This window comes from Phycodurus eques, chromosome 13 (genome assembly GCF_024500275.1).
Source record: "Phycodurus eques isolate BA_2022a chromosome 13, UOR_Pequ_1.1, whole genome shotgun sequence".
Classification (NCBI taxonomy): Eukaryota; Metazoa; Chordata; class Actinopteri; order Syngnathiformes; family Syngnathidae; genus Phycodurus; species Phycodurus eques.
The window spans coordinates 16,598,316-16,610,392 of NC_084537.1; the positions used below are offsets into that span (position 1 = coordinate 16,598,316).

The 12,077-nt window shown below is 41.2% G+C and overlaps 1 protein-coding gene across 8 annotated transcripts in view; it reads right to left on the reverse strand.

Annotated features, from left to right (window-relative positions):
• Positions 1–12,077, reverse strand: part of tnr (tenascin R (restrictin, janusin)) — a 174,230-nt gene that overhangs the window by 25,634 nt on the left and 136,519 nt on the right. For 7 of the 8 annotated variants that reach the window (XM_061694707.1, XM_061694706.1, XM_061694705.1 and 4 more), the window contains 2 exons: positions 9,689–9,808; positions 7,053–7,196 (listed from right to left, as the gene is read on the reverse strand). In XM_061694707.1, the coding sequence (XP_061550691.1) occupies positions 7,053–7,196; positions 9,689–9,808 (264 nt within the window). The remainder of the gene's footprint in view (positions 1–7,052; positions 7,197–9,688; positions 9,809–12,077) is intronic. The other variant, XM_061694708.1, reaches the window with a different exon arrangement.

Below are 12,077 nucleotides of genomic sequence, written 5' to 3' on the forward strand. Positions count from 1 at the left end.
AGAGTCTCCAATTAATGCATGTTTTGGGGATGTGGGAGGAAACCGGAGTGCCCAGAGAAAACCCACGCAGGCACGTGGAGAACATGCAAACTCCACACAGGCGGGGCCGGGGATTGAACCCGGGTCCTCAGAACTGTGAGGCTGACGCTCTAAGCAGTCGGCCACCGTGCCGCAGTTTCTAACCCAAATCTATCTATATATTTAAAAATTCATATCCACTATGTTTCTCCAATGCAAGTAAGAGATAAAGGGTGGTTGAGCAGGTGTCCTTCCATGAGAAATGCATTTGTAAGAAATAACATTGTTAATGTTGATGTGCAACTAATGTTATGGCAGACGATTTCCATTTAAAGAGGACATTTTATGGAAAAACATCTTTTTAATTGCTTCTATACAAAGAGTTGACTCTTTGGAGTGCCTGCCCACCCATTAAATATGATATTTAAAACCCAATAAATCTTTTATCTCAATTTCAGAACATTTCTGTGGGAGAGCCCTTCTAAATTTCCACCTGTGTAACGTAACATTGGACTAATTGAAAAAAAATAACACTACATTTCTCCATCCATGACTTGGCAACTGGATTGGGTAAAGATCCAAGACTTTCAAGTCCGGGTGCCTGACTACACTTTCTGAAACACTACATCAAACAGAGCTTGATTCTGCTTTGTTGAATGCACAGATTAGCATTAGCTAACAGCACTAGTTTCTGATCATCAGAATCATCTTTATTGGCCAAGTACTGCATGTTAAAACAACAAAAACAATGGATCTGGTAGTTGGAACCTCTCTAGTACTACATCAAACAACCAACTATAAACAAACAAACATTTAGGACATAAACATAAGTACAGATAGTCATTAAGCAATGTAACATATCCAGCAGTGCGGTAATACCGATACCGCGAGAAATGTGCAAATGGTGCAGAGGGTCATCAAGAAATATAAAGTGATCAGCAGTGCTGTAATCCTGATACAATAACTGCAATATTTTCTCCAGAAACATCACAAATATACAAATATACATCATGACCAGTTTGTGAACTATGAAAGAAATAGGCTACAATTTTTAAGACATTCATTTTTTTTTTCCCTTTGGCTAAGGCTTTCAGTCGTGGGCAGGGCGTTGGCGTTTGCAGAAAATGTTAAGTGCTTCAGTATGTGTAAAAAAAATATCATTTTAACACGAAATAAATTCATTCATATTGCTGCTTAAAGTAATGATGATAGATTTTGTTTGATTAATATAGGGTTTAACTCCCACGGGCTTTCCCTTTCCGGGTTTTCGGGAAACGATGCATCCGCACGCCTTGTGCGGGATGACTGGAACTGCCTATAGCCATACAACAAACCATTTTGCCAAATACAGCAAAAGATCCTGTTAAAAAAAGGCCAAAAGATGACTGAGGCTAAAGTAATGCTCGCTGGCAAAATGGCATCCATCATCGTCCACACATTCTAAACTATAGTTACTGTGACGAATGCATACTAACTGCCTTTAAACGGCGTGGCTGGCCTGTTGAGTGCTGTGACCTTATGTCATTGTTTTTTAATGTCTCTTTGTTTTAGATCTTTTTCTCGCCAGTATGTGTGTGTGTTTTCATCCTGGTGTGAGTAGAGATTAGAAACTGTTTTGAAAGACGTGTTGTACCAAACAGAAAGAGGACCACTGTGAATGGAACCTGCTTGCAGAAGGGTAGGAGGGAGAAACTGCTTTTGTTAACCCCTTTTTTCTACAGTTTTAGCTTTAGGAGAAAGTTTAAGAGCTTGTCTTTCATTTACAATTTTGGTTTGTGGTCAGACAGTTTGGGTTGTTTTGTTTGCTGTGTTGGCATATTTCTCCCTCAGAAAGACTGAAACTTTTTGGGTGTTTTAGTGCCACTGGTCTTACTCGGGAATTGGTACATTGGGGAGACTTGAACCAAGTCATGGTTTGGGTTTCCCTAGACCAGGAACATAATACGGGTGACGTGGAAGTCCGCAAATGCGGACGTACAAACATACAGCTATATACTGGCTTTAGCTTTGGCTGCTGTCTGTGCGGAGTAACTGCATCATTTAGGGCCGTTGGCAGGTCGGTAAGAATATGCTTGTGTTTATTGTATTTTGTTACCGTTTGTTCAATAAAGCCATTGAAAGAGCACCAGCGGCTGTTTCCATCCTCCCTCTATCCAAACCACCTATTATGGATTACAATTTGTCCTAACTAGCGGTGGTAGGTTATATTCAATTAGCTAACAATGTTTACTTTGTCAGAGGCATGCAGTTGAGTAACATAAGCCATTTGGACTCTGCAATAGGCACACTGCACATTAGGCTTCTTTTAGTGTCAAGTGTCAAATGATCCCAAATGTAGGACATTCTCTGTTTTTAAAGCACTCTTTCCTCATGGCTCATGCTTATTGAATCCTTGTGTATTAAGTCTTTGAATAATTACTCAAGCATGGTGGTTTGTAAGAGACAAACGTGCATTAATATGCATACATACCATAGTTCATTTAGAATCAGATTTAACAATGTGCACAATTTTGAACATGTTGCCCTCATCAGCGAGAAGCACAGGCTCTATAGGGACACTAGCTCAGTAAGTCTGGCAGAAATGTGTGAGGCACTTGTAAAGTAATACAATACATTAGCAAGAGGAGCAGCCTCAGCAGTAGCAGCTCTAGAGCTCAGTGACGCAGTCCGCATGATGGAGCTCTACTGCTTCCAAAACACACCGATCACTTTTCAGTAAGCGGGCTGCAAGGGTGGGGGATGGGGGGGCTCTCTTAGTAGTTTAGGCTTCAGGCTTATATACAAACATGCACAGTGTATTATGTTACTTTCTTATTTTCCAGCCATATAACTTGTACTATCTGCGTTTGGTGAGCCGCACTGTCCAACAATGAGGCGGCACTCGCCACATTTACAAGAGTGCTCTCTCGTTCTTTGTAAATGTGTATATTGATTTATTTTATCTCTGCTGGCCCATTATGTCAAGTCTTCCCACACACATCACCACAATCATCATCTTCAACATGAAGCAACAGGGTATACTGAAAAACTCATTTAATAACATAAAAACAAACATCAAACCATGTGCAATAACCAAGTGTGTGCTCTTAAATTGTCATCACTCGAGCTACGTTTAAGGCCCAAACAATTTAAACCTACACAAATTGCAAATTTTTTTTTAAAGAAGAAAAATAACACTAATATACTGTATTATATTTTATAAACACACACAGTAATTAAATTATAAAACACTGCTCCAGTCCAATGGAGTTTGTGCTGCTCCTTCTGGTGTGTGGCCATGGCCACCTGGGGGGCAGTACAATCCAGTCATACGAAGATGGTCACAGCTTATCAGTTAGCCACAGTAATAGTACATTTTCGCAGAGGATAATATGTCTTTGAGTATTATTATATTATCTTTCTTCATGTGTTGCCCCACTGTTTGTGCAGCCGTTGCTAATAGGTTTATAACACTGTAATGCCAATGCTATTTGTTAGCTCGTCTATGGCGTTTATAAACAGTGTGTAATTATCTGTTTTATGTTTAGTTTGACAGTAAACTTCAAATGGGTATGGCAATAAACAGTTTGAAGCCTCTTTTTTTTATGAACGACTGTTTACTATCTGTAAAACTGCTGCTTGTTGTGAAGCGAGTTGAGTTCACTGCCACCATACAGCGCTAGTACCTCAAATTTTTCCTTGAAAAAAAATCGTCTGATCAACGGCTCATGTATCAAAAAACTCATAAGTCAGGTCACCCATATCTCAAAGCGCCACTGTATGTGAAGTGACAGATAAGCTTTGTATGTCGAAGAGGAGTTACATTTAGCCTGGATTGTTCATGGAAGTTACAGAGAGTCTTTGCCGCATGTACGCAAGTACATGCCATTTCAGTGATTTAAAAAAAATATATATTTTTTAAAATCAAATCCTCTGTAAGTATTCTTTGTTTAAGGATAATAATTTGGGGTATATTTATGGTCTAAACTATTAATCAGTTTTTGCTATTCACTGCAGGGCTTAGTCCTTTTCCCAGTACCGTACAGTTAAATTAACATTAATACCGGGGCAAATTTTGAGTTTAAATATAGTTTACACCTCTCCTTGAGCTCTCACTTTATCGTGGTGGAGGGGTTTGTGTGGCCTAATGATCTTAGGAGCTAAGTTGTCTGGGGCTTCACGCCCCTGGTAGGGTCACCCATGGCAAACAGGTCCTAGGTGAGGGACCAGACAAAGCACGGCTCCAAAAACCCCTATGAAGAACAAACTATATGGATCTAAGTTTCCCTTGCCCGGACACGGGTCATCAGGGCCCCCCTCTGGAGCCAGGCCTGAAGGTGGGGCTCGAAGGCGAGCGCCTGGTGGTCGGGCCTGCACCCATGGGGCCCGGTCGGGCACAGCCCAAAAGGGTAACGTGGGTCCCCCTTCCCATGGGCTCACCACCTGTGGGAGGGGGCATAGGGGTCGGGTGCAGTGTGAGCTGGGCAGTGGCCGAAGGCGGGGACCTTGGCGATTCGATCCCCGGCTACAGAAGCTGGCTCTAGGGACGTGGAATGTCACCTCTCTGGCAGGGAAGGAGCACGAGCTGGTGTGTGAGGTTGAGAAGTTCTGACTAGGTATAGTCGGGCTCACCTCCACACAAAGCTTGGGCTCTGGTACCAGGCCTCTCGAGAGGGGTTGGACTCTTTTCCACTCTGGAGTTGCCCACGGTAGGCGGCGCCTACATGTGTTTTGTGGACTTTGAGAAGGCGTTCGATCGTGTCCCTCGTGGAGTCCTGTGGGGTGTGCTTCGGGAGTATGGGGTACCAAACCACCTGATACGGGCTGTTCGGTCCCTGTACGACTGGAGTCAAAGTTTGGTCCGCATTGCCGGCAGTAAGTCGGACTAGTTTCCGGTGAGGGTTGGACTGCACCAAGGCTGCCCTTTGTCACCGATTCTGTTCAGAACTTTTATGGACAGAATTTCTAGGCTCAGCCGAGGCGTAGAGGGGGTCCGGTTTGGTGGTGTCAGAATTTTATCTCTGCTTTTTGCAGATGATGTGGTTCTGTTGGCTTCATCAAGCCGTGATCTCCAACTCTCACTGGAGCGGTTCGCAGCCGAGTGTGAAGTCGCTGGGATGAAAATCAGCACCTCCAAATCTGAGACCATGGTCCTCAGTCGGATAAGGGTGGAGTGCCCTCTCCGGGTAGGGGATGAGATCCTGCCCCAATTGGAGGAGTTCTAGTATCTTGGGGTCTTGTTCACGAATGAGAGAAGAATGGAACGGGAGATCGACAGGCGGATCGGTGCAGCGTCTGCAGTGATGCGGACTTTGTATCGATCCGTTGTGGTAAAGAAGGAGCTAAGCCGAAAGGCGCAGCTCTCGATTTATCGGTTGAGCCACGTTCCTACCCTCACCTATGGTCACGAGCTGTGGGTCGGGATTCTCTCGGAAGAGCTAGAGGAAGTGGCTGGGGAGAGGGAAGTCTGAGCTTCCCTCCTGAGGCTACTGCCCCCGCGACCCGACCTCAGATAAGCGGAAGACAATGGATGGATGGATGGATATAGTTTGCATTTGATCAATGAAAGTTTATCTTCTGACAAGCAGCTATGAATATTTTTGGACTGTATTTGTGGTGATGTGTTATCACTACCTTTAATGGAATATTAGTAGTGTGTGAGTGTATGTATGTGAGATAAATACACATCTGTAAATAAATGGTTTTGCGATTAAAAAAAAAAGAAAATCTATTGTTCATGGTATAGAGGTTTACTTGCTTATTACTGAGTTCAATTCCAACTCAGTGACATTGTGCATGTGAGCTTGAATGGTTGTCTTTCTTTATATCTGATTGACTGGCAACCAGTCTACGGTGTACTCTGCCCTTCGCCCAAAAGTCAACTGAGATGGGCTCCAGCTCACCGTGACTCTGAACAGGATAGCGGTATCGAAAATGGATGGATGGACAGTTAGTGTTGATTTATTTATTTATTTCATAATCCAATCAGTTTGCCTGATGTCAAACCTCCGCGAGGATGTCAACATCTCAACTGATTGTGCTGCGCTTGTGTGAGGCTCCCCTAGTGGTTCATGTCATTATCAAGAAATCTGGTTCATGCGTAACCCCGTACGCTCCAAAATAGAAGATTTATTTCCCTCGTTCCTGTTAGAGGAGCTGAATTGATGCACCTCCTCATCAATTCAGCTCCAAGTTTTCTATTTTCAAGAGTGAAGAAATCTGAAGATGGCAGGCAGCAGTTGTTGTTTCCAAATGTGAAACAACTTCGACATTTGCTTATTCATGATTTACTGTGTGCATGCAGCACACCGGTATGGTTCTATGTCGCATTTCTCAGCCTCCTTCGTGTTTTGACTTCTCTGCAGCCCTGTTCTGGCATGTTGTCATTGTTTGAATCTCATCTCTGCCAGAGGAAGAGTTGATGCTCCTCTGGGAATAAGAACTTCTCTGCTTACTCACCTTTTTTGAAAACTCCTAAAAAGTTTACAAAGTTGCAACTTTGCTAAACTGGAACAATTGTTTATAAATGTGTCTATCCTGTCTGGAAAAGTGAAACAATTAAAGGTGTGGAGAAAATGTTATTTTTGGGGATTCTCAGCATGTCTGAAGAGTTACGCAACATGGTTCAAAGGAGACAATACTGAATTTTTCTCTCTCAAGTGGCACAATTGGCATATGTGTCATGGCATCTTAACCCACATGGGATTGAATATCTTCAGAAGGGAATCAGGCCTCTTCCAAATGTGAATACAAATCTGATATCGCTTTTAACATTTAAAAATATTAAAACTCACCTTTTAAACATATGGCTTTAAACATATTAAAACACTTTTTAAACATGTTCCATAAACACATACATTGACGTTTAGCATATTTTGCAATTGACCACGCTCATTTTTAGTAAAAATATTTCCACACGTTGCTAGTTTGCTGCTCGGACCCACCATCCGTTGCTTTCTGTCCATCCAACTATAATATCACTTAAATTATGATTGCTAGTGTGTCATCAATGAACACAACAGAGATGAATGACGCTTAAGAAAATCAATGCTTACGTGTTTGGAGGTTGGCGATGACAGTGCCGCTGGTGAGGGGTCCCTTGGTGGCATAGAGGGCTACCGAGTAGGAGGTGCTGGGCTTCAGGTTGGATAGCTGATGTTCCTGCTTGTTGCCCTCCACGAGGAAGGTATCTGCTGTCACTGACAAAACAGGAGTGAAAATCCTTCAGAAAAGAATCAAATACATACATTTAATGCATTTGATATTTCATCGATTTGGAGGGTGCACGGCTTGAGTACAGTTTGATTGCCTTGGGTTCTTCTTTCATTTCATATCAATTCAAATCAATCAGATAAGCTGCCTTGAAAGAGCAAACCTTCAAATACAAGAGGGGGACTGAACTATATTTAATACACCAATACAAGGATAATTCGTTGACCATTTTGTTCAACCTTAAATTTACAGTCGGTTCTATCCGGGTTGAGTTTGCAGACTGAGAGCTGAGCCATAATGTTTCATATGAACAGCCAATAATATGAAATTATGAAAACTACGCATCCCTTGACATTTGTTTTCTGCCAGATCATCAAAATCAGCTGGTGAATGATGGTTGAGCACAGGGACAGCTCGATCAGGTACACTGTATTACATCATCACAAAATGTGCTTCTGCTATACATTATTGATAGTCTGGCCCCAAACGTCGTTATCTTTATTACTGCAGCTCGTGCTATCGATTTTTTACTCAGACACACAATTTTAACTTGTGGTTTTATTAGAGTGTTGGGACAAGTAATGTCAAAAACAACAGATGATAATTGTCTACAAGATCAATAATTCACCGTCACAATGCGATTCAGATCACTGGAAATGTAAATCATCGATTGCAGCTGAATAAGATGGTTGTGGCTAGGGCAGAGTATCTTGATTATCTAAATACTAAAGGTTAATGACTGCCGACAGTGGTTGAAGAGACATCATTGTGCATGTCAAGTAGTTTGAGTCGGCTTTCCTCCAGCAACTTGGCGGGTCTCCGATGGTTCATGGAGCAAATTATAAACAGACCCTGAGAGGCCAAGCAATATGGTTATCTTTCACCTATCAGGATAAAGCTGTCAGACGCTGAGGACACGGGAGGCATCGCACAAACTACGCCGCATGCTAAATGCAATGTTTTCACCCGGCCTTAAGTTCAAGCAAGCATGATGGAGGCAAGACAAATGGGTCTGTGTTGCCTCAGAGGATGCGTCACACTCTTAATGGGGAAAAACCTTGCCGTTTGTCTATTGTATCGCATCCGTCCTCAACGCCTGAACGATGAAACATACAGGAAACCTGACAATCACAACTCTGGCTCTGTTAAATTTGCCCTTTGAAACCTTCAACTTGAAAGCCAGTTTAAGATGGATGATAATGAAGCTGGGAAATGACGCTGCATTCAAGAAAACTTGGCCAGAAATGTTTGATCTTTGGCTAAAAGATGTAGAAGGGTGATGTTAGATAATGGAAGTTCCACAGAGATAAGCCAGATTGGTTTTTCCGGAACCTTTACTTAATCAAGGCACATATTTTACAATAAAAAAATTCCATGGCATGAAAAAAAATCTATCAAAAAGTGTGTGTGTGTGTGTGTGTGTGTGTATATATATATATATATATATATATATATATATATATATATACACACACACACACACATATATATGTGGTAGTAAAGATGATCACTGGCGGTAGTGGTAGAGCAATTGTTTTGCTTGTCATTATGCGTGGCTGGCATAGATACAGGAACTAAGAGGAAATAATTTTTCGGACCAATTAAGTGAAATAGGATCATTTACCGCAGACCTCCTGATGATCTCTCACGCACAAGTGGTTGTGAAACACTGCACTAGATTATCTAGTTAAACTATATATTGTCATTGGACATATCTGGCACTGCATGAAAATAGTTGTGTAGAAATATTGCTAAGTACTTTCTATATTAAAGGGGAATTTTGTCTGCAAGTGCATGAGCTGTGATTGACACCTTGTAGGTGACACCTTCTGTCTCTGATTGGTTGTTTTTCCTCGGGCACTGCGGTTTCCTGTATATCAAATTAGTGGCACAAGATGGGGACTTGGATGGCTGAAATTTTATCATGTCCAACTGTCAAGTCAGAATGACTGTTTTAACAAATATGACAAAGTTTTTTTTTTTAAATTTATTTCAAACAAAGTTTTTCTAAACATTTATTTTTGAAATTTCAAATATTAAATGCTGCTGCTTATGTGAATTATCGAATCACAAATAAAACATACGATAGCTTATCACGGTCATCTATGTTTTTGTTTTGTGTTTTCAATGTTTTGATGTCAGTTTGAGGAAACTAAGAAGGTGTTTCTGATATTTTCGCAATGTGAAGTTACCAAATGGAATGCAGGTGATTTGGTCATCCTCCCATTGATTTTTCATAGAGCTTTTCCCTCATTGAGGTCGCAGGTGAGCTGAAGCCTATCCCAGCTGACTGTGAGCAAGAGGAACTGGTCTCGATGTTTTGTTTTTGGTTGTTTTCGGAATGTGCGAGGAAGCTCTACTCCACACAGGAAGGTCACAGGATTTGAATCCTGAACCACAGAACTGTAAGGCTGACATGCTAACCATGAGTGCAGCTTGGAGATTTGTCAACTCAAACAAACATGTCTGAACAACTTACCCTGGTCATGTGTGAGAGTCAGCACGTAATTGTCGACGTTGGACATAGGGGGGTTCCACCTCAGCAGGGCTCCTTGCGGAGTAATGTTGAGTGCAGTCAACTCTGATGGCATGTCCATGGCTAGGATTGCAAAGATGGAGATTATTTGTATAATATTAATTTCAGAGTCCTCATTGAAAACAATAAATAAATAAATAAATGGTAAGAATAATCATGCAGGCATGTCATGTTATCTTCAGGTAATAAACTTTGGCGCTACGCAGAATATGTTCCCATTTAGAGCACAGAGATTGAATATGGTACTGTTATTATTCTCTAACATCCACATCTGAGTGGTAATTATCGACTCCGAGGCATTTTGCATTAATACTGGTTAATAATGAGATTTTGCCACCGTGACCACATCTTGCTCAAAGTGAAATTAGTAGTCAAATATGCTGCAGACGTTCACCCTAGGCGGCTGTTGCTCAACCCTCTCTCTAATTTCATTCTCAGACGGCCGGACATGCCAGCGCTGAATTTAAATTTAATTAGACCTTTAACCTCAATGTTTCGACCCCAATTCCCCCCTCAGGCATGATATTTTGCCACAGTGTGAAATATGGCTGAAAAACACAGAATACTGCGAGGGCTCCACAGTTCTGCTTGTAGAAAGTAATTAATACTGTCTTATCTTCATTAGAATAAAAAAAAAAAGGTACTAACTGTGCTTGTCAAGATACTGTGGTGATTCGGAGTCCTTATCACTGGGAGAGATGAGTAAACCTGAACCAAGTCATTACGCAGAGACGTATTCAGTCAATAAGCTAGGCATTGGGGGAATACATAGAGCGAGACCAGGGGAGAAAAAACAAACAGGCAACTCTCTTTTATCAAGGTCTTCGATAATCCAATCACCATGCTCCATCTTCTGATTGGATTTGTGAATCACTGAACGCAGCTACGGTGTGTTTGAAAAGCGGAGGGAACAACAGGATAAGTTACGATGGTTAAAGATGACTGGTTTTTGGCTAGCATAAGTAATTAGTACGCTTTCAAGAGATAGTGATCTAAAATAAGAGCTCATTTAGCACAACTATCGACACACTAACCTATCAAAGTCCAGCCAGGACCATTTGTAAATTAAGCAATGCTTTGGACTACTCTTTGCTCAATGCAACGCAGAGATGCATACACGCATCAAGGTGTGTAGCCCAAAATTGTACTCAAGTAAGAGTACTGTTATGACTCAAGTCAAGGTTAAAAAAAAAAGTCCTCATAATGATAACTTGCGTAAGAGTATTTAGTGAAGAAAAATACTCAAGTACTTAGTAACTGGTGAGTAACTTCTGATATATTTGTTTTTTTTTTAAATAACACATGAATGTCAAATAGACGAATATAAAATAGGAATTTGCAAATTAAAATATTGCCCACTATATTATATATATATATATATATATATATATATATATATATATATATATACGGCAAATTCAAACACAATAAATGGTCTAAACTTTCTGGTTACAAGTGACACTGCACGATAGACTCACCAGGCAGAGATTATTAATTAGAACAAATTTGATGATATTAAACTTTAACAGGTTGATTCACACATTTATCAGATCATCATTTGTCATCTGTTTAATTATTCAAAAACAACTTGAGTTCTACCAACTGACATTTTTATCTTCAGTGCTGTGACTACATAGCCGATAATGTTTTTCCCCGCTCCTTTTTTGAAAGCGCAAAACCCTTTCTACGGCGAGGAAAAAACAGATCTAATGGGTCAGATTTGGTCGGGCAAACTGAAAATCGCTTTCACGTGCTGATTTTATTCCACCGGCAACGAGCATTTCATTTTGCTAAAGCCGATGTATAAGAGAACTCAGTTACGGCTATCCCCCGCCATTTCACAGTTCACCTATCACAGTCCCACTATAGCGCATATTTTTTTTTTTTCTATTTCTTTTCAGGTATCATGCGGACAGATGTGAGGCAATCAGCATTTCACAGCTCAAGCGTTGTAGTATTCGAAGGCCCTTGCCCATGGCTCATCAAGTGACATTGGAGCAGCGTTGCAAAATTGCCGCCTGGCAGGTTTTCTGTCCTCGACTGCAGTTCAGCACCAGTTTTCAAAGCTTTATGGCTGTCACACTGCTCCAACGCGTAGTAAAACTTAAGCTATCCATGGTAAGTTTCCCAAAACAGGATCTGTTCTTGATAAACCACGCAGTGGAAGGTCTGCTGCTACCACCACTGATGAAAACATCAAACTCCTCGAGCAGGGATTCGTACCAAGCCAGGGGAATTTTAGCACTGGATTGAGCTGCAGTTAAAAACTGAATGAGCACACATGTGATGGTAAAGAAACTTTTTCTTCCTGATCAATCATTTGGTTGTGCTT